The sequence below is a fragment of the Acanthochromis polyacanthus genome, chromosome 21 (assembly GCF_021347895.1).
Source record: "Acanthochromis polyacanthus isolate Apoly-LR-REF ecotype Palm Island chromosome 21, KAUST_Apoly_ChrSc, whole genome shotgun sequence".
Classification (NCBI taxonomy): Eukaryota; Metazoa; Chordata; class Actinopteri; family Pomacentridae; genus Acanthochromis; species Acanthochromis polyacanthus.
In genome coordinates, this window is record NC_067133.1 from 9774414 (window position 1) to 9795568 (window position 21155).

Consider the following 21155-nt stretch of genomic DNA (forward strand, 5'->3'; position numbering starts at 1 on the left):
AGTACTTCGACTGATTAATCGATTAGCAAAAATAAAACAGAAATAAATTGAATAGCTGAGTGAAGTAAGCAAAACAAAAACAAATCCTTTGTTGCCAATCTACTTGAAGAATTTTAACTTTCTTCAAAAGATTACGCACACTGACTATCAAAATGGTTGGTTACTGTTTCAATGGTTGACTAATTGTTGCAGTTCACTGAGTTTCCTTCAAAGGTGGAGTTAATCACTTTTTTATTTTTCTTAATGTAACTTTGCTACACATTACAAAACATTTAATACTTAAACCCCCATTTATGCATGAGTACAAGTTATTTTTGCATGTTGTTAATCAGAATAAAGTTGCGATGGTGAGTCTTAGGTCCAGCTTGGTGACCAGTTGTGGTTTTGCTGGTTTGTGGGTGGGCGCTGCTAAATTGTATTGTGTTCTCGGGGGTTTGCCATTGGTCCAGACAGCAGATTTGGGGCAGGCGTGGACTGAGCTAAGGTGAAAATACTTGAGCAATCTCACGAGAAAATGTGAGATTTTACTGATTATTGTTTACATTGCAAAAAAAAAATACCAAAAAAAACATGAGAACCGAACCGAATCGATCCGGATTCAGCTGAAACGCTCGCAAGCGGCTCAACTTCTGAAGTGGATCGGTCGGTTCCCCCGCAGCGAGGACGGCGACAGGGGCCGAACTTTTGTTTTGATCGAGCTGAAATCTAGCCAGGACCCGAAATTCATCTCACCACCCGGGGTAGATAGAGATAAGGAGGAGGGGGTAACTATCTTAAAGACATTATTTATACCTGGTTGGAGGGGGAAAAACGCAGAATCTCGAGGGTCGCCATTGTGAGGAGCGAAGATCCCCCGACCTCGGCACGGTGTGTCCGGATAACGATGGGGATCCCCGCCTAAGAAGCATAGAAAGGCGGGTTTGGGATACCCGAGGCCTCTTAGGGAATCCTCCGTCGTCTGCCGTGAGCCACGCAGCGCCGCTCCCCGCGTCTCGACCGGTCAAACAGTACGCGAGGGACGCGGCTGTGAATGCGGCCTAGCCTGGGAGGGTCTGCCGAGCACCGAGGAAACAACGGAGACGGCGGCTTCGGGGTTGGCAACGGGCCCTCCAGAGGACCGGGAAAACGTTAAATAACAGTGAGTATCTCGTTAGGTTGTCGAATTAACGCAGGAAAATCGCGAATGGCGGGTCGCAGTGAAAAACGAGCCCCGGACGTCGTGGCTCGATCACCTGGCAGCACAGAGCTGAAGAGAGGATGCTTCGTTTTCTGTTAGCCCCCCTGGATACCTGCCGCTAGCTACCCCGTATTCCCTCTTAAACCAGTCTGGCACTATAATTTTAACATTATTGTGTGCTTAATTATCAAGCCTTACAACTATTATTTCACCAACTTGGTTTCGGTACGTTTGCCTAAAATCACATCTAACGCTGCTAGCTAGCTAGCTGTTAGCTCCTGAATTGCTAAGTGATGCTAGCTCATTTAGCTCCTCTCGCACATCATTCAGTGATGTTTAAATCGCTCTGCTGTTTATTTTGATACGAACAGAGTCTCCATTCTGCATTAGGAGCTATCTTGAAGCCCAGAATGTGTTCCCCAATGGACGCTAATCCAGCGCAATTTATTTCACGTATGCACGCCATAGGTAACATCAGCAGTTAATGTTGGGCGTGTGACTTAACCTTTGCACAAGCTAGCAAGCTGGACACTTATTGTCTATTGTGGCCTTTTCCATAGCTGAGAGTGTACTTGGCAGTGCCTCCATTAGTGACCTTTCATAACTCCAGCGCCATGTAAGTTGGGCCTATAATGCCAGGGCGTTATCACATGATGCTATAATTTTCCAGGCAGTGACTCTACACATCTGGCCTGTGTCTTTGATGCATATTCAGTGTCCTTTATTGGCTATGTTGTGGCTTCATCGCCGAGGAACCAAGTTTCTGCCAGGCTGGTGCTTGTTGAACACACATGATGGTGTTCAACATTATTGTCAAGCTTATTGATGACTCAGAACAGGAATTTTCCACATCCATATAGCTAAAAACAGGCATGACTCATCACACCAAATGCCTTTTGAAACAGTGATCCCTCACTCCCACTTGAATATTCCAGACTCCACAATGCCTTCCTTAATATGTGCTCTTGTCTTTTGCAGCCATGATGGAAGAACTGCACAGCCTGGACCCCCGGCGGCAGGAGCTGTTGGAGGCTCGCTTCACAGGGGTCGGCGTGGCTAAGGTTGGTGTTACGGCAGATGTCGCGAAGGTGGAGCGCCGGAGCTCCTTCCTGTCGAAGCGCTCGTCACCGCAGATTTACTCGATTGCACATATTTGTGAATGTCTTTTCTTTCTTTGTCTCACTTTGCCTTAGTATCGCTCTGCTGTTTGGCCTGGACAAGCTTGGCCCCACTCCTTGTCTTTGTCTGTCTCTGGAGAAGGTTGAGCTGTGTCTGTGTTTTTTGGCTGGTGTGATATGGCATCTCTCCCTGGCTCATGATGTAGTGGCTGTATATGCAAGTAGAGATGCCTGCCAAAAAGGCCACAGACGGGACAGGGGTGGTGGTGAGGAAGAGGAGGAGTGAAGGCAGAAGAGGAATGCAGAAATGGTTCTTGACCAGGTGTAAGTGGAGGCAGTATTTAGCCTTCCACCGCCCCCTTTGCTCGCTACATGGATGGAGCTGTCTTTGTGGAAGGTGATCTTGGAACAGTTAGGGAGCCAGAGTCAGCGCCAGGAGTGGGCCCGGTGCCAGCCATAGGCTGAGCTGAGCCCAGAGCGTGGCATGGCTGCTGCCGCAGAGAAAATGGCGGCTCTCACTAAGGCATCATGCCACAACCACCGTGTATGACAAGAGATGCAATGTGTGTGATAGAGAGAAGTGTGTCAACAAATAGCTGCGACAAAATATGGGTTGGTGGTCTAAAAGCTCCTCAATGTCACAGAGCAGCTTGGAGTTTTTTTCCTTGACCTTGGACAGCCCCGTGGCACTGCTGCTCGCTCTGTCATCGCTGAGTTTGTAAAAAAGAAAGGAAAATTGTTGTTCTTTGAGGACAAAAGGGGTAGAACACCTTTTGATAATGGAACAGAGAGGGGCTGAAATTGTTGCTAAGTGCATTTTCCTTTTGAACTAACTATGAAGGTGTTTTTTGGTGGTGGTGCTGCCGGAGGGGGGCTGGAAAGGAACTGTCATCCTTAGATCAAGCAAAGCATCTTTTCGCCAGCTTTCTCCAGAGAAGAAAAGAATGGTAAAGACCACGGTGAACAGGAGGAAAATGGATGACATTATCTAAAGGTGACAGACAGAGGGAGGAATACATCCCCAGCAGCATGCCTAATGTTCAGCCATTTTAGGAGGGTTCAGTGAGAGAGCTCCAGTGTGCTCTGAATGACTAAGTATCCCTCCCTGATTGGACAGTGCCTGCTGAATTTTGATGTGATTCATTTGATTGACAGGCATCACCTAGGGAACTGGGATTAGGACTGATGCAGGTCCACATTCAGTGGGAAGTTAATGGTGATGGTATTTAGCCAAACCTCCGCATCCCTTTCCTCATTTTCCTCGACCGTTTTACTCTGTTTTCCAACTCTTTTTGCAACTTCTCTCGCATTGTACCTTCAAAGTACTGCATGCATTTTCAAGCTGCAATTTTCTGTCCATGTATCACTTGTATCTTTGTATTTAATTGCTCTCTGCAATTTATATTTCTGTGTTTTTTACCTTCATTTTTAACAGGGCTCGGGTCAGAGTCAAAATGAGTCATCCAATCAGAGTCTATGCAGTGTGGGCTCGCTGAGTGACAAAGAGCTAGAGGTTGGACTCCATCACGTATTAACGGGATGTTTTCCTGCCAGCCATCTCTCCCTGTTACCTTATTATACATTTTGTTGATTCGTGCCTCTTTCCTGACAGACTCCCGAGAAAAAGGCGAATGACCAGCGAGCGAGAAAACGCAAAGCAGACCATTTCGACAGCAGCCAAGGTAAGTTTGTCCCCCTGCGAACACCTTTTCATCGTGTATCTCAAATATCTCCCCATCTCTGAGCTCTACATCTCTTTCATCCAGGCAAAGCAGGAGCAAGGGGACATAAAATTAGTGATTATTTCGAGGTGAGTTGCGGAAAATTGTTCTTTTCTCTGTGCTCTTGTCCTATCGGGTGCATAACATTTCACACTTACTTCCTAACCCCTTCTGTCAGCCGTCTTTCCATTAAACCGCTTTCTTCTTTCTTTTTCGCATCTATCAGTTCGCGGGAGGGAGCGGTCCTGGTACCAGCCCTGCCAGGGGGATCCCACCAGTGGTCCGCTCTTCCCCACAACATTCTCTGTCCAACCCCCCTGTCACGGTGAGCATGTCTGCTCTATGGTCACTCTTGTGCTTCTTTTTATTTTTTAAAAAAAATCTCTTAACACTTTTTCTTGCCATTCTCTCTTCCACGCTCATTGTCAACACCAGTCATTTGTTTTCAAGTGGGAAGAATTTGATGTGGTCTGTACACGCTGAGCAGAATCTGTGTAATAAATCCCCTCTAAAAGCTGAAACCGTGGCGGAAATGGAATGTATCGATGTCGCAGATGCGCATACACAGCTACCACAGCAGTCAAGTGATACTATAATAGATGAACCTGTTGCGTGTGCATTTTGGTGTTGGGCTGTTCTTTTGTAAACTAGAGGACTCGCCTCTTTTGTGAAAGTAAACTGAATTGCTTAAAAGCCTTGGAACCACTTTAAGAGTTCCTGAAGAGCTTTTTTCATTGAGAACCCGACACTCGCACGCTTCTGGTTTTCAGGAAAGTTTCCTCTTGCCAGATCAGCGTCGTCTTTTATCACGCCTGGCAGCTCCGGGTTGTGATAAATTCTTTTAATGTGATGAAGTTCCCGCATTAATAAACCCTCAGTGTGCGTAAGATTTTAATGGATGACTATTTCTGCCTCTCAGGTACAGCAGGGAAGCCCTTCCTCCGTCAACTCGGCCAACACCGAGCACTCCACGTGTTCGCTGAAGCCTGCTGCTCTTCACATGCTCCACAAAGCCACACAGGTACTTCAGATGCCACCGCAGCTTTTCCTGCCTGATTATCTGATTTGCAATTCATGTGAAATAGTGAAATAGTTTGAATCAATAAATTGCGAAAGTCATCAGAAACTGCAAGATGATGTCAGATGCACTGCATTTGTCGGCGATGCAGAATGATCCACCATTAACAAACCCTTTCTGTGCTCACTGTACCCTTTAGTCTGACCTTACTATAGAGAAACTAACAGCAATGGAGAACAACAAGAACTCCGACCTGGAGAAGAAGGAGGGCCGAATAGACGATTTGCTGCGGGTACTAATCTCATTACATTTCATCCCTGCTGCTCTGCTTGTGCATTTTCACCAGTTTGGAGAATTTTTATTTTTTTTCCCACTCAGTGCATGTTAAAGTTGACACATTCCTTCTGCACATGTATAAACAAGTTTAAAATTCAGTTAATTGTCTTCCCCTGACCTTTTCCTCGTGTCCTGCTTCAGGCAAACTGCGATCTGAGGAGGCAAATTGATGAACAGCAGAGGATGCTGGAGCGATACAAGGAGCGACTAAATAAGTGTGTGACCATGTCCAAGAAGCTGCTCATCGAAAAAGTACGCTCATGATTTATTTTCTGCTTTTTTAAAAATGTGCTAGTGTGGAGGGAAAAAAAGAAAAAGCTGTAGTTTAAGCTTTTTCTGCTCTTACCCTAGTCCAAACAGGAGAAGATGGCATGCCGGGATAAAAGCATGCAGGATAGGCTTCGACTGGGTCACTTCACCACAGTGAGACATGGAGCGTCTTTTACCGAGCAGTGGACGGATGGATACGCCTTTCAGAACCTTATCAAGTTCGTATATTCATGTTTTAGTTCTTTACATTTGTTGTATAGATGCTCAGTCATCCAGGTTATACTGAATCCAAGGAGCTTCAGTTATAAAGCAACTGGACTTTGTATTTAGGCTCTAGAAGAAAAGTTCAGTTGCTTTTATCCTGGAGCTCTTAGGATTGTCCTCGTTTTACTTTTTTGACTGTAATTGTGGTCGTTCAGTAGTTAAACTCAGACCAGACAGTCAACATAATTCTCTTTATGATTCCGTTTTTGTCTTCTATCAACATAAATATCCTTACATAAGTGTATTCTTATAGATTAAGTAAAGCCAGTTCCTCAGCGCAGGGAGCTTACAGTAGATTAAACTCAAACAAACAGAGACATTAATTAGATCTATATATTTCTCGCTAATCTGTCTCCAGACAACAAGAAAGGATCAACTCCCAGCGAGAGGACATCGAGCGGCAGAGGAAGCTGCTGGCCAAACGCAAGCCGCCCTCCATGGCCCAGACTCCGCCGCCAAGCCTGGAGCAAAACAAACGCAAGAGCAAGGCCAACGGAACGGAAAGCGAAGCGTACGATGCTTTCGGTTGTTCTCTTTTATGTCGGCTGGTTTCCCCCTTGCGTATGTGTCTGAACTTTGTTGTGTTCTCTCACAGGTTATCGCAGGCGGAGTATCACGAGCAGGAGGAAATCTTTAAGCTACGACTAGGCCATCTTAAGAAGGTAATGCTTGGCGGGTTTTTTTGCCGCCTTGCTTGTTGTAACCTCACTTTGTTGGGTTTTTTAGTTAAATGCGCTACCCTTTTGTGTCGTGCAGGAGGAGGCTGAGATCCAGGCGGAGCTGGAGAGGCTGGAGCGAGTGAGGAACCTCCACATACGCGAGCTGAAAAGGATCCACAACGAGGACAATTCCCAGTACGGTTTCATCTTAAGCCCCTTTCAGACGTGGAAAAAATACGTAACATTGCCGGCTTTGTCAGAGTGTTGAACTGCCTTCTTTGTGCCATTCAGACATGAGTGACTTAATGTTCTTTACGGCTCCATTCAGACACGGCAAATCCATTTAGCTTATGTATGTACAGTTAATTCATGTTCGTATTTGCGATTGACTTTATCTGAACCCACGTATACGTTCCTGTAATAAGAGACACGCACACGGAGGCTGAGAGAAAGAGAAACAAGCTGTTGCTGCATAAAAACACACCATTTTATAATTGCTACATTGTAAAACGAGTCAAAATGCAAGCCGATGACAGCAGCTCGACTGTGAAATTGGCTGACTTGACATTTGAAGTTGTGCCGTACAAAAATCCAAAGCAGCTCCACTTTGCAGTCAGTTTCAAATGACGGGATTAGGTTGCAGCTTTTTAAACATCCCCTCCTGTACTGTGGTGATTGGTAGCCACTATTAAAACCTCCTGTTTTAGTGCACCATTCTGCCTTCATTCAGACTTGTTCCATGTTGAAACTGATAAGAAAATGTTACTTATGATGTTGTTATTGTGACCAAAGTGCTTATTCGGGCATTAAACTATCACATTTAGTTGTTGTTAGATTCACAGAAAGGTGTGTGAAAGTGGCTTAATGATTAAACTTGTGTTATTTTTCCGTTGTGTCCAGATTCAAAGATCACCCTACGCTAAATGATCGATACCTGCTGCTCCATTTACTTGGACGAGGAGGTTTCAGTGAAGTTTACAAGGTGAGAAAAGCTAAAACACTCGCTTACCAGTGGAGCTACAATAATTAATCAGTTAGTTGTCGAGTATTAAATTCACCCCCAGCCATTTTAGTAATTGGTTCAAGTAAGTTCTGAAGAACAAAGGCGGAAATTCTCTGATTCTTCCTCTGGTTTCTTTTCGTCCTCTGTGACAATAAGCTAAATGTATTTGGGTTATGGATGAAACAAAACATTGTAGGATGTCATCTTGGGCTTTGAGTAACACTGACCAACATTTTTTTCACAGTTTTATGACATTTTGTAGACCAAACATTTCATTAATTAATCAGAAAAATGCTCAATGAAGGCAAAAGTATTAGCTGAAGCCCTATTTTCTAGAGTGATAAGGGAAGAGTTTCATCAGTCTGCATTTGACCTCGGTTTGCTCCTGCTTTTTCTAAGAGTTTATACACTGTAAAGACATTGTTTCTTATTTTGAAATGAGTGCAGACCTTGACCAAAACACTAAAAACGACACACAATCTCGAGTCTGTGTCCAACTAATGCAGTTTTTCTGCTGTTTTAAAACGTGTCAGGGATCTGTGGTAAAGTGAGGCCAGAGATTGTGGCATAACGCTGCTGAAAACCAGCTTATTTAATTCTGAAAGCATCCGTGCTCCTTGTACTTTGCTTATGTTACGTTAAGTTGACAAGAACATTTTGACGTGAACAATTATGCCGGGATGTCTTTCCAAGAAGCCGCTGCTGTCATCACAGTAAAAATAATTAATGAAAGCAGCCATTTAGGGTCGAGCAAGAATCTCATGAAGCTTAAGAATGCAATGCCGGATGATGTCTCTAACTAATGGGAAGCATTTACTTTCCAGGCCTTTGACTTGACGGAGCAAAGGTATGTTGCAGTCAAAATCCACCAGTTAAACAAGAACTGGAGGGACGAGAAGAAGGAAAATTATCACAGGTGAGTGTTTACTACAGTGGAGGATATTTACCTGTTTACTGTTATTTTCTCATTTAAAAAGAATCAGGTAAATGCTTTGTTTTCTAGACATGCGTGCAGAGAATATAGAATCCATAAAGAGCTGGACCACCCACGAATAGTTAAACTCTACGACTACTTTTCACTTGACACTGACTCGTAAGTTACTCCTTTTGAAACAAATCCGTTCCTTCTAACATATATATTAACATTGATGGCGTTAATCTGGACAACAGCACTGATACTTGTGTTTTTCTGCAGGTTCTGCACAGTCCTGGAGTACTGTGAGGGCAACGACTTGGACTTCTACCTGAAGCAGCACAAGCTCATGTCAGAGAAAGAGGGCCGCTCCATCATCATGCAGATTGTCAACGCCCTCAAGTACCTCAACGAGATCAGACCGCCCATTATCCACTACGACCTTAAACCCGGTGAGTCTCCACATCACTACAGATCCTGCATTGTAAGAGCTGGCAGGATCTGGTTTCGGCTTCTCTGGCACGACTCTGCTTCACATAATAACATTGCCAGTTAAGTGAACCACTTGCCTTGCTGCTGCTGCAGCTACACACGTGGACAAAATTGTTGGTACCCCTCAGTTAAAGAAGGAAAAACCCACAATTCTCACTGAAATCACTTGAAACTCACAAAAGTAACAATAAATAAAAATTTATTGAAAATTAAATAATCAAAATCAGCCATCACTTTTGAATTGTTGATTAACATAATTATTTTAAAAAACAAACTAATGAAATAGGGCTGGACAAAAATGATGGTACCCATAACTTAATATTTTGTTGCACAACCTTTTGAGGCAATCACTGCAATTAAACGATTTCTGTATTTGTCAATGAGTGTTCTGCAGCTGTCAACAGGTATTTTGGCCCACTCCTCATGAGCAAACAGCTCCAGTTGTCTCAGGTTTGATGGGTGTCTTCTCCAAATGGCATGTTTCAGCTCCTTCCACATATGTTCAATGGGATTCAGATCTGGGCTCATAGAAGGCCACTTTAGAATAGTCCAACGCTTTTCTCTCAGCCATTCTTGGGTGTTTTTGGCTGTGTGTTTTGGATCGTTGTCCTGTTGGAAGACCCATGACCTGCGACTGAGACCAAGCTTTCTGACACCAGGCAGCACATTTCTCTCCAGAATGCCTTGATAGTCTTCAGATTTCATCGTACCTTGCACACTTTCAAGACACCCTGTGCCAGATGCAGCAAAGCAGCCCCAAAACATTACTGAGCCTCCTCCATGTTTTACCGTAGGGACAGTGTTCTTTTCTTCGTATGCTTGGTTTTTGAGTCTATGAACATAGAGTTGACGTGCCTTACCAAAAAGCTCCAGTTTGGTCTCATCTGTCCAAAGGACATTCTCCCAGAAGCTTTGTGGCTTGTCAACATGCATTTTTGCAAATTCCAGTCTGGCTTTTTTATGAGTTTTTTTCAGCAGTGGTGTCCTCCTTGGTCGTCTCCCATGAAGTCCACTTTGGCTCAAACAACGACGAATGGTGCGATCTGACACTGATGTACCTTGGCCTTGGAGTTCACCTTTAATTTCTTTGGAGGTTGCTCTGGGCTCTTTGGATACAATTCCAACGATCCGTCTCTTCAATTTGTCATCAATTTTCCTCTTGCGGCCACGTCCAGGGAGGTTGGCTACTGTCCTGTGGGTCTTGAACTTCTGAATAATATGAGCCACTGTTGTCACAGGAACTTCAAGCTGTTTAGAGATGGTCTTATAGCCTTTACCTTTAAGATGTTTGTCTATAATTTTTTTCGGATGTCCTGGGACAATTCTCTCCTTCGCTTTCTGTTGTCCATGTTCAGTGTGGTACACACCTTTTCACCAAACAGCAGGGTGACTACTTGTCTCCCTTTAAATAGGCAGACTGACTGATTATGAGTTTGGAAACACCTGTGATGTCAATTAAATGACACACCTGAGTTAATCATGTCACTCTGGTCAAATAGTTTTCAATCTTTTATAGAGGTACCATCATTTTTGTCCAGGCCTGTTTCATTAGTTTGTTTTTTAAAATAATTATGTTAATCAACAATTCAAAAGTAGTGGCAGTTTTTGATTATTTAATTTTCAATAAATTTTTATTTATTGTTACTTTTGTGAGTTTCAAGTGATTTCAGTGAGAATTGTGGGTTTTTCCTTCTTTAACTGAGGGGTACCAACAATTTTGTCCACGTGTGTACTTCTGTGCTGATAGAGGTTTTAAATCTCACTTATGGCCTACACAGCACTTGTTACTAACGAGGAGATAAAGAGGAAAACACACAGTTAGATTGGCTCGAGTCTATTAAGCTCAATTGCTATTTGCCCCTAATATTGTCTTTGCTCAATATTCCATTAAAATTCATATGAACATGCTTGTTTTGTGCTGCAGAACGGCACCTAGCGCATGTAGCGGGACTGAAAAATCCAAACTTTATTCATATTTTTGATGAGATAAAACTTGAAAATGAGTTTAAACTCCTTCCCTGCTCAGGTAACATCCTCCTGGTGAACGGCACTGCCTGCGGGGAGATCAAGATCACAGACTTCGGCCTGTCCAAGATCATGGACGACGACAGCTACAACTCAGTGGACGGCATGGAGCTGACTTCACAGGGAGCTGGGACATACTGGTGAGATTTGTACTGGAGGATGAAACCCTACATGTGTTAAAGCGAAGTCGGTAATTGGAAACGTAATTGTAAGCTAAATGTCGGTAATTGCAGCGTTTATAAACATGACGGGGATTCCAGAGAAGTGAGCCGGTCTGGGAAAGTAGCAGAGTAAGAAATATAACACTGCAGCATGCTTAAAGCTGAGCAGGCGTATAGAGGACGCAGATTCATTATTGTCTGGATTATCAGGTAGAAAAATGATTGCAAACAAGCTGATAAGCAGCAGTTGTTCTTAATAATATCCGGGGGAAATGCAATGAGTGATCAATAATGTACCATAGAACCATAATAGTGTAAAGATGGAGAAGCAAAGAGACAAAACATTTACAGGATTATGCAGGAGTTCAACAACACAAGCTGTGAAACCTCAGCTTATTGCTACCAAACTGCATTTCTGACCTCTCTGAGCAACAGTTTCTGGACGTTTTTTGCTCCTGTCTCAGATTTTATCCCCTATTGGCCAATTTTTATTGCACTATAAAATCCTGCACCTCTGTGAAAACAGCACAACTTTGGCTAGAAGTTTAGAAAGCTCAGAAATGTCGTCTGTGCATTATGATAGTTATGTCATAACTTACAAAAAGCAGAATAAAGGATTTTTTTTGTATAGAAATTAAAAAAAAAAAAAATCTTTTGCAACATTTTTCGAGTTGTCCAGATCAGATAGAAAACACTGTAAGGAAATGGTGGCTCTACATGCTGTTGATAATTTTGTAGTTTTATTTCTTTCCCCCATTGTGTCAACACAGCCTGCAGTTCAGCCCAGTAGTCCATGATTTTTTGTCGCATGAATGTTGGTCACAGCTAAGTGCAACCTGGATTCTCAGTTGTGCTGAGGAGCAGATCATTTTTTGTGATTCTTACAGAATTTTGATAGTGCAAACAAATTTTCAAAACAGAACCTACAGATTTGAACATTTTGATCACATATCATGATTTCAGGCTTAAATTTGGTGCATTTTCCCAACAAAATCAAAAATTGCACAGTTTAAGGTCAACTACTCTCAGACATCTAATGAATGTTGATGTTTTTTGCAGTTTGTTACTCAGATAAATTATGTTTATTATGATTGTTATTGTCGTTGTTGTTTTTTTTCCTTTTTTTAAAAAATACCATGCCTTTTAAACCTGTGGTGGGTTTGTGAGGTTCATAGAGTTGTTACTTAATGCTGGACAGTGCTGGGGAAAAAAAATCTTCCTACACAAATGTTCCCATCATTCAGAATGCACCTTGAATTTCCAGACAGTATAATTGGGTTTGTTGAAATTCATGCATATTAAAATGTCTTCGGCTCTCTCCTTCAGGTACCTGCCCCCCGAATGCTTTGTGGTCGGGAAGGAGCCGCCCAAAATCTCCAACAAGGTTGACGTCTGGTCTGTGGGAGTCATTTTCTACCAGTGTTTGTACGGCCGCAAGGTAGGAGGCTCGGGATAGAAATGAAACCAGACATTTGAGCAGTTTTTAAGTTACAAAACATGTTGTTGCTGCAGAGAAGTGGAACATAAGATTGTGATAATGTCAGATAATCAGATATTTAATGGTATTTAGCAAATAAGGGTCAGATTGTGAGAAGGTTTGAAGACATACTGGATACCAACACTTAATATTTGCTTTCATACCAGAGGTCCCTGCCACACTTTAGGGAGCTATAACTGAGCTTCTCTTTTCCCTGCAGCCCTTCGGCCACAACCAGTCCCAGCAGGACATCCTGCAGGAGAACACCATCCTGAAGGCAACAGATGTTCAGTTTCCCCCCAAACCTGTAGTCACACCCGAAGCTAAGGTACAGGACTGTCCGACTGTTACTGCACACGGTTTTTCAAGGGGTGATCAAAAAGTTCAATGACTATGCCTATAAATATCAAAAACTGTAGCCGAGTTAAATTAGGTTCCTTTCCTGTCTCCTCGTGGGGAAAAATAGCACTTCTTCAACACTCGTATTGCTTCCTGTAAGTCCTGTTATATTATTGAAACAAGGAAAACATGCTCTACAAAAAAGCAAATGTCAAAAGGGACAAATAAAGAAAACAAATTTGAGCAAAAAGGTTCCAAACTGCAACAGAAGTCAATTCAACATTTTCTGTACAGCACATTTAAGGCAAAAGCGTCACGTTAAATAGCCTTGCAGTAAAAAAAAAAAAAGGCCTATGTAAATATCTGAACACCATCTGTGTCAAAATGGTGCCCCTCCAACTTGAATCTCATTTTGGGGAGGACGAAGAGGTTAGAGGGAGACAAATCTGATGATTAGGACGGTTGGAAAGCGATGATTGTGTTGTTGTGGCCAACAAGCCTTGTGCCTAATCGCCACAGTGACCGAATCCACAACACGTGCCGTAGTTGATGTCGTTTGTGCTGAATGTTCTCCTTCACACATTTCAGCAGGCTCCAGACTAACTTTTCCACTGGTACACGTGATTTGGTTGAAACTGGGCGCTAAACTTCTCACTTGTGGACTGTAGACACTAGCTAGGCAGCTGCAGTAAACCCAGACTGAAAAATTCAGTTGAAATACTCTAATAATGTGTCAGAATGCCAGATTGTACAGCTTTTATCAGTGCAAGTTGTTGATAAAATGCCATTTTCCATGAGTAGATAGGATTTTACATGTCGATACTGCAGTCAGTCGTGTTTATTTAATTTTTGGAGCCAAAACTGTGATCTCTGATAGTGTTTGTTTAATCTCACTGTCTGCAAATGCACTCTTATCATTTGGTGTGTCAGACTTCTTCCTCTCCGTCAACCTCCCTCTACTCTCTGTCCTCCATTTAGTTTTTATTTTAACCCTCCTGTTGTCTTCATTTACGGGCACCAAAAAATATTGTTTCCTTGTCTGAAAAAAAATCCAGAAATTCCTCAAATTTCAGAAATTTTGCAGAAACTTCAGGAAGAAAATTCCAATAATTCCTTAAAAGTTTTATTTTTAAGAAAATCCTCCAAATTTGACAAGAGAATTCTTGTAAATGGTTTCAAAAAATGAGTAAAAATCTTTTAAAAAAAATCCTAAAAATATCTAAAATGATTACATATATATCAATAAAACTTGGAATATTTTCTTTAAGAACATTCACAAAAAATCAACCAAAATCCAACGAAATTCGCTGGATTTTGTTGATTTTTTTTTTTTTTTTTTTTTTAATGAATGTTCTTAAGTTAACATTTTTATTGACATTTCTTTTTTTTCCACCAAAAATGTTCCAAAATTTCTCAAAAAAGTGGACATAAGAAGCTTCACTGTGAAAATATAAATTTTATCCGCATTTTCAAACTTTGAAATGGGTCAATTTGACCCACAGAACAACACGAGGGTTAATAATCAGCTACAGGTCATTTTAGTATTGAAAAAACAGTGAAATGGAATGGATTGTTTCACACATCAAACAGGGAAACGACTGACTGAAGCAGTGAAGAAGAAAATATGCTGCAGCAGCTAGCCATGCTAACTGGAGAGGCTCAAAATCAATTTTAAGTTGCGCGCTCTCAGTGGTGTTGCATTTGTGAATTAATGAACAGTTGACAGGCTGAGAAAAGTGTTAACAACCTCAGCCATGACTACTGCTGCTGATGCCCGGAGTATTCTTAATAATGACGCTGCCATAAAAGCAAAAAGACCTCATCAAGTCAGATAAAACATGTAGCTGTTGTGTCCTGGAGTTTTGCTCTGGATGTTGTAGTGGAACCTCGACAGTCCAACAGTGGGGGACAGATTCACGCTGCACAACCACATGAATGTTGAAGGAAGTATTGAGCGTCCCACTGGTAGTTCTGACTGAAACTGCGACTGTAGAAAAAAAAACATTTGTACTCAGCAATAATCCTTCATTTATTTTTTCCGTAGTTTTGAGTTCTTTTGTTCAGACATAGCACGATTATATAGATGTTGATTACCTTTTTGACAGTTTCGGCCAAAGCTCTCGCCTTCATCCGAAGCGTCTCACTGACAGTGTGACGTGTCAGCCGGCAGATTTTGACAGCCGGCGTTTGCGGCACGCCCAGTAGAGTCGCCAGATTCGCCGGGCCAACCACACCGTAATGACATGTCGTGGTGAGCCCAACGGATCCGACCACCCCACCAGGCACACCCCCCACCGTCCTATTTCCTCTGGAGTAGAGCGTCCCAGGTGTGGGAGAGCATGAAGCCGCCCTCGTCCCTGTTCTCTGCCCGCGACTCTACTGGGCGTGCTGCAAATGCCGGCTGTCAAAATCTGCCGCTGTCAGTGAGACGCTTCTGATGAAGGCGAGCGCTTTCACTAAAACTGTCAAGAAGGTAATCAACATCTATCTAATCATGCTATGTCTGAACAAAAGAACTCAAAACTAATGTATTAACACAAAGACATGATGAACGTTTTTCAGCGATCCTCCATAGAACATTTGGGTCATCTCAGCTGCTGACTAATGTGACGTTTGTTCTCTGCATTGGAGAAATCGCAAATGCTCACAAAAGAGTGTCCTGATGCTGACAGCACAATGTTGCACGCAAGTGACAGCCTCTGAACTTTTTGATCTCCCCTTGTATTTCAGAAATTCTTAGTTTTACCACAGCATCATAAAAGCTGATTGAGATTGTTCTTTCTCAGTCGTTTCGCTGTCTCATCCTGTCTCCCTGCAGGCCTTTATAAGGCGCTGTCTAGTCTACCGTAAGGAGGACCGCATCGATGTGCACCAGCTGGCCAGTGACCCCTTCCTCATGCCTCACATCCGCAAGTCGGTGGCGTCCTCGGGCTCGTCGGGCATGGCCGTGGCTTCCACATCCAGCTCCTCCAACAGCAGCGCCTCAAACTGAGCCCACGCCCCTTAAACTGACTGGCTGGATCATTTTTGAACGAGTGGGGTGAGGCGGGGGCGACACCACACCAGTGTCCCCCCTCCTGACGAGCATCCCACCTTCGCCGCGAAGAGCCCACCGGGGGGGGGAGCGGTCAGATGGCGGCGAGGGGTGGGTGAGAAGTCATGGACGGGTCAGGAAGGGAGGCCGGCGTCGCCCTTCGTCCCCGTCATGTCCATCCACCCCGGCCCACCTGTCCTGCTTTCTCATGAAGGGGGCGGTATTGTTCTGGGGGTCAAAGCCCCGGATGACTCACGCAGCAAGGGGCGAGTTTTTGGCACTGTGTTGGTGGAAAGCGGGGCTCAGTGTTTGGGGTTTTTCTTTTTTTTTCTGCTTAAAAAAAAGAGAAAATAAAATGAAGTATAGAACTGCTTCAGCTTGGCCGGAGGGAAAAGGACTGCGAGGCCTCATACGCACTCACACACACACCATGCATGAGCCAGTCTGGTCCGAGGTAGTCTGAAACCCCCAAAGCTCAAACATTTCGTTTGTTCTCATCTCCCTGAAGCTAACCGAGACAACCAGTCTGGGCTGTTGTTGTATTGAACCCTAAATATCTTTCATCCAACCTGCTGTTCTGGGAACCTTTGCCTCACTTCAATTCCACACCCAGATAGCTTGTGACGAGGACTGACAGAAGTTTCTGTCTCGTCTCTTTTCCCTTCCTTCCCTCCCTTCCTCCCAGATCCTCGTCAAACTCCTGTGACCAAAGCTTAGAACTTCCAGCTGGTGGCAGTGTTCCGCCTCCGTTTTTATAATGAATGGTTTTAGAGTTGTGCTACTTGAGATGAAGTGGAAGCTGTCGAGGAAATGACCCCTTTTACATTTTTTTAAGAAAAAAACTTTTCAATTTAACCAGTTTTATGGAGAGAAACTGTTGTGTTTTCAAGTTGCCTTTAATTAGAACTGTTCTTGTTTTGATTGAACCCCTCATCATAAACACACATATTTATTTAGGTATGTTTGAATTTATTTTTGGCCAATAAAATGCAAGGGACTGGTTTACCTAATAGTACTGTTGGGGGAGATTGGGCCTGAGCAGAAAGTTGCATAAACCATTAAATACTATTGGTTAAAATGTGTTTGTTGTTGTGGACTTCTGTCTGACTGGGTCTCCCATCACGGCTTGATTTTACGGAGTTTATTCAATTTACAGTGTAGCTAAAAATGGACTCATTATGTACTTAATGTTTATCGTTTCTCAGGTTAAGATTGATTTTACAGACTATTAATCAAATTTATACTCGGCACGAAAAAAATGAAACCGCTTGTGCGTAGCCAGAAAACTCACTGTAAACCTAATATTGTATACAGATGAGTAAATATGAATGCAGTGAGGCGGTCAGATTGGTAAAACAACTCAAATGCTGTCTCTGAGTGACCTTGCTTCTGCTTTTTATCAGGTAAAGGAAAAATATTACTACAAACTTTTCACTGAAATCTTGAGTCAATCTGGTCGTGAAGCCTTTTTTTCCGCTTTAATTTGTCACTCGTCTGTACTTAAAATGTTGAGCAAAATCAGTTAAATGCACAGAAGCTGCAGAAAGTTCCAAAAGCATTTTAACCCTTAAATATTCAGGTTTATAGAAAGTCAGACAGATAATTTAATGTCTTACTGAGTAACGTATTAGCAGTGTCATGTGCTTAAATCATACAACAATTAATGTAAAAAGGCCTAAACTCAGGTTACTGTAAAGGAGTTCAGCTTGGCATGTCTTTGCTGATATATTCCAGTTGTATTATAATAATTTATTGAAAGTTAAATTATTGCTCTTCGATGCCGTATCGAGTTTTCTGAACATGATATAAACGGAGCAGTTATGGAGGTGTCCATTTCTAAAACGACAAGCAAACCATTGATTTTTCTATGAGAACTACCAAAGCTGATGAATTATTAAGGCATGTTGAGTAACAGAGACACTGGAGAATGTCTTGGAACTTTTCTGCACTCCAGCAGCTCAGCGCTAAAGACAATCGATGCAGCTCATGTACAAAGAAGTAAGTATACTCCTGTGCAATGTTACTTAAATATCATGCAATTCCAAACGGTCTTATTTCTTCAATCTGTCCAACTTTATTTATAATGACAGACTCAAACCTCTTCAGCATGCAGGAAGCCGACTTTCTGCACACGTGTTCTGCCGTTCTTCGTCATATTTCAGCTCCTCTTTTCAGGAGGGGTTGTGTTTTTCTTTAAAATACACCAGAGGAGTTCTGCTGGATTGAGGTCAGTCAACACACTCAACCAGGTCATTGTTTCCACTTCTTTGGAAATTCTCCTGTGTTGCGCGTTTTTCTTCTGGAGATACTCTTGTCTGAGTTTGTCAGTGTTCTGTAAATGGTTATCATGTTGGAATATTCCTCCAGAGTCAACTAGACAGCCAGTGTTTTGCTGCATCCACAGACTTCCATCACCTTTTACGCTCATGCAGCCTCATATCATCACACTCCCACCAATGTTCTTCACTGTCAGGACTGTGTACTCACTGTGGCAGTCCTGCTGAGGTCCACACCAAACATGCTAGACTCCTTCTGAGCTGAACTAATTTCTCTTCATCAGTTTTCTCAGTATGTCTAAAGCTCTTATGTCTTTCTTTTCAGAGCGAGGTTATGCGAGTAGCACCTTGTCCGTGGCATTACCTCAGGAGGACGACCACTGCAGCCATGATTAGTAGTACAATGGCTCCTCCGATTCCTGCACGCTTTGAGCCGTCACAGAAACTCTGATTCCATCTATGCGCCGAGTCTGCTTGTCCAGAGCGATATTGTGAAAGCAGTTCAGTCTCTGTGGATTCATTGTAGGAGGACGACCACTGCTACCATGATTAATGATTTTACATCTTCTAATCTTTGTGATCATCCTGCAGCTGTGTTTCTTTTGATTTTCCATCTTTGTCAAGTATCACAATCAGATATTTTAAACTCTTCTGGCAATTCTTTCCTCTGTGGAGCCGTGGTGCAGACATGCCATTACTTTCAGCCACTAGGACCAAAACTGAGGAAGTTCTGCTGCTTCAAGCTAATTTTATATAGCTCTATGTACACCTCCTGATTATTGCTGCAACGTTTTTTTAATTGATTTTTATCTGGTTGTTGACCTTCCTGTATCCTTTTTCATCTCCATGAAGTCTGACAGTAAGATTTTTAGACTCTTCTGGCAATTCTTTTACAACTGGAGCCACGATGAAGACATGCAGAGAGATGCAGCTCATTGGTCAGAATTCAGTCCTGTCAGTGACTTTACCGATTTAAATACAAAAGAAGTGTGGTTATGTGAAAATCAAGCAACTACTACAAAACAAGTCACATATTCTGATTTAGTTTGATCAGTTATTGAACTTACTAAGCAGTTTTCAAAGTGCCACATTGTTTTTTTTAGCTGGATGACGCATGCTGCTATTCTTTGCATTAATTTACCTCCTTTTTTTTTCCAGTTTCAGTGGATTATACTGTGAGATACACATCCTAAACAGTGTGGAGCTGCTTTGGCCAGAGTTGAATATATTATTTAAGAAGTTTAAAAAGAAATGATTAAAATATATTTCAGTATTCTAAAACAGGGGTGTCAAACATATGGCCCACAGTCCAAAACCGGCACCGCTGAGCATCTAATCTGGCCCGTCGGACTCTGAAGAAACTCAAATTATATAACTGTGATTGTAAAATAATTTCTAGATCTTGAAAAGTTGTTTTGATCATAAAGTAAAATACTATATCGTTCAGGTCCAGATAGCTGTGACTAAATGTTTGGTGCCTTTATACACTGTGATCTGTAAGTTGTAATCTGTAAACGAGAAGCTGAGGCATAATAGTGTTAAAACTGCATTTGCTTTTCTTAAGAATTTTCAGGTTTTTCATGTTTTATAAAAAGGATGGTTCATTAAATGTGAACATTTTCAGAATGTACTTTGTTGCACAAAAACAAAGACGAAAATATGGAGTAGTTATTGGTTGTTATGTTATGATTTTACTGGAGCCATTTGAGATAAAATGAGTTTGACACCCCTGTTCTAAACTATTTGTTTTGTACTGGAAAATATTGCAATCATTAAGAGGTGACTGGCCTAAGTAATTGTTTCACCCACTTCAAGAAAAAAAAGTCACAGGCTATCTCATAATTTTGAAATAGTAAGTCATAATTATGAGTTTGTATAACATAATTATGAGATAGCAAGGGATTTTTTAAAAAAATGGCTGAAACGGGCTTCCATAGCTTAGTTAATTAGAAGGTGGTTGTTATTAAATTAGTTATTTCGTTGACATTTTAGTGATATCCAGTCATTTTTAATTATATGCGATTGTTTCCATAATAAGTAATTATGAAATTTTTAAAAACATGATCATAATGAGCATAAAAAAACTTTTGTTTTAGTTGAAAAATGCATACATCCCAAGGACTTCAAAAGTCCCTCAACAAAATATTGACCCATCTGTTCAATGATTTTGGCAAAACAATAACTTTTGTCACAAAAAGCCATTATTTTATTGATGCTGACGAATTGTCAAATTGCTCAAAGGTTTGCTTAGCCTAGCCATGCTACACCCATGTTTCTGACGGCACAAGGGTCTAGGGAAGCTTGACAGGGAGGGAGGCGGGCTAAAAGGTTGTCTATCAAATCCCTCTGCTGCAATTGGGTAGGTATACAACCAATCAACGCAACGAATAGGCTGACGTAGTTTCGAGAGCACTGGCGGATTGTGGCTAAGTTAGGGTGACCATACGTCCTCTTTTGCCCGGACATGTCCTCTTTTGAGAGGCTGTCCGGCCTGTCCGGCCGGCGTTTATAAAGTCCTTCAAATGTCCGGGTTTTTGATCCCCTAAATTCCACATAACGCGAAACCGCCGCGCTCTTGAATCGTACTGCGCAGCACTTAGAACCCATTCTCTTCTATCAGACAATTTCCACTGCACACGCTGCGGAGCACCAGCGCCGCGTCTCTGAAGCGCCGGCGCGCGCCACGGCACAGGAGATTCGCTTCCTCGCAGGCTGACAGGCAGGTAGGCACACTGCGAGAGAGCACTCGAACAGAAAGAAAATGCCCAAACGCAAATGTCATTTCACTGATGAAATGCGAAAAAAGTACCCCTGTTTTCGTCCGGGTCGTGTCAAATGGGAGGCAGAATGTACAGTCTGCAAATCTGGGACT

At 42.4% G+C, this 21155-nt stretch overlaps 1 protein-coding gene across 3 annotated transcripts; it reads left to right on the forward strand.

Moving 5' to 3' along the window:
- The first annotated feature begins 434 nt into the window (after window positions 1-434).
- tlk2 (tousled-like kinase 2) lies at window positions 435-17089 on the forward strand. Of its 3 annotated transcripts, XM_022193626.2 has the most exons (21): window positions 437-1138; window positions 2156-2238; window positions 3731-3808; window positions 3908-3977; window positions 4062-4105; window positions 4243-4341; window positions 4936-5037; window positions 5234-5326; window positions 5512-5622; window positions 5722-5858; window positions 6263-6415; window positions 6500-6566; window positions 6661-6758; window positions 7464-7545; window positions 8391-8482; window positions 8570-8659; window positions 8762-8931; window positions 10998-11136; window positions 12484-12595; window positions 12855-12962; window positions 15792-17089. In XM_022193626.2, exons 2-21 carry the CDS (start codon window positions 2158-2160, stop codon window positions 15963-15965), a joined length of 2100 nt encoding a protein of 699 aa, XP_022049318.1. In that variant the 5' UTR covers window positions 437-1138; window positions 2156-2157; the 3' UTR covers window positions 15966-17089. The 3 variants fall into 3 exon arrangements, with proteins under 3 accessions (XP_022049317.1, XP_022049319.1, XP_022049318.1); XM_022193625.2 differs by having other exon boundaries at window positions 435-1138; window positions 6263-6566; XM_022193627.2 differs by lacking the exon at window positions 4243-4341 and having other exon boundaries at window positions 435-1138; window positions 6263-6566.
- The last annotated feature ends 4066 nt before the right edge of the window (window positions 17090-21155 follow it).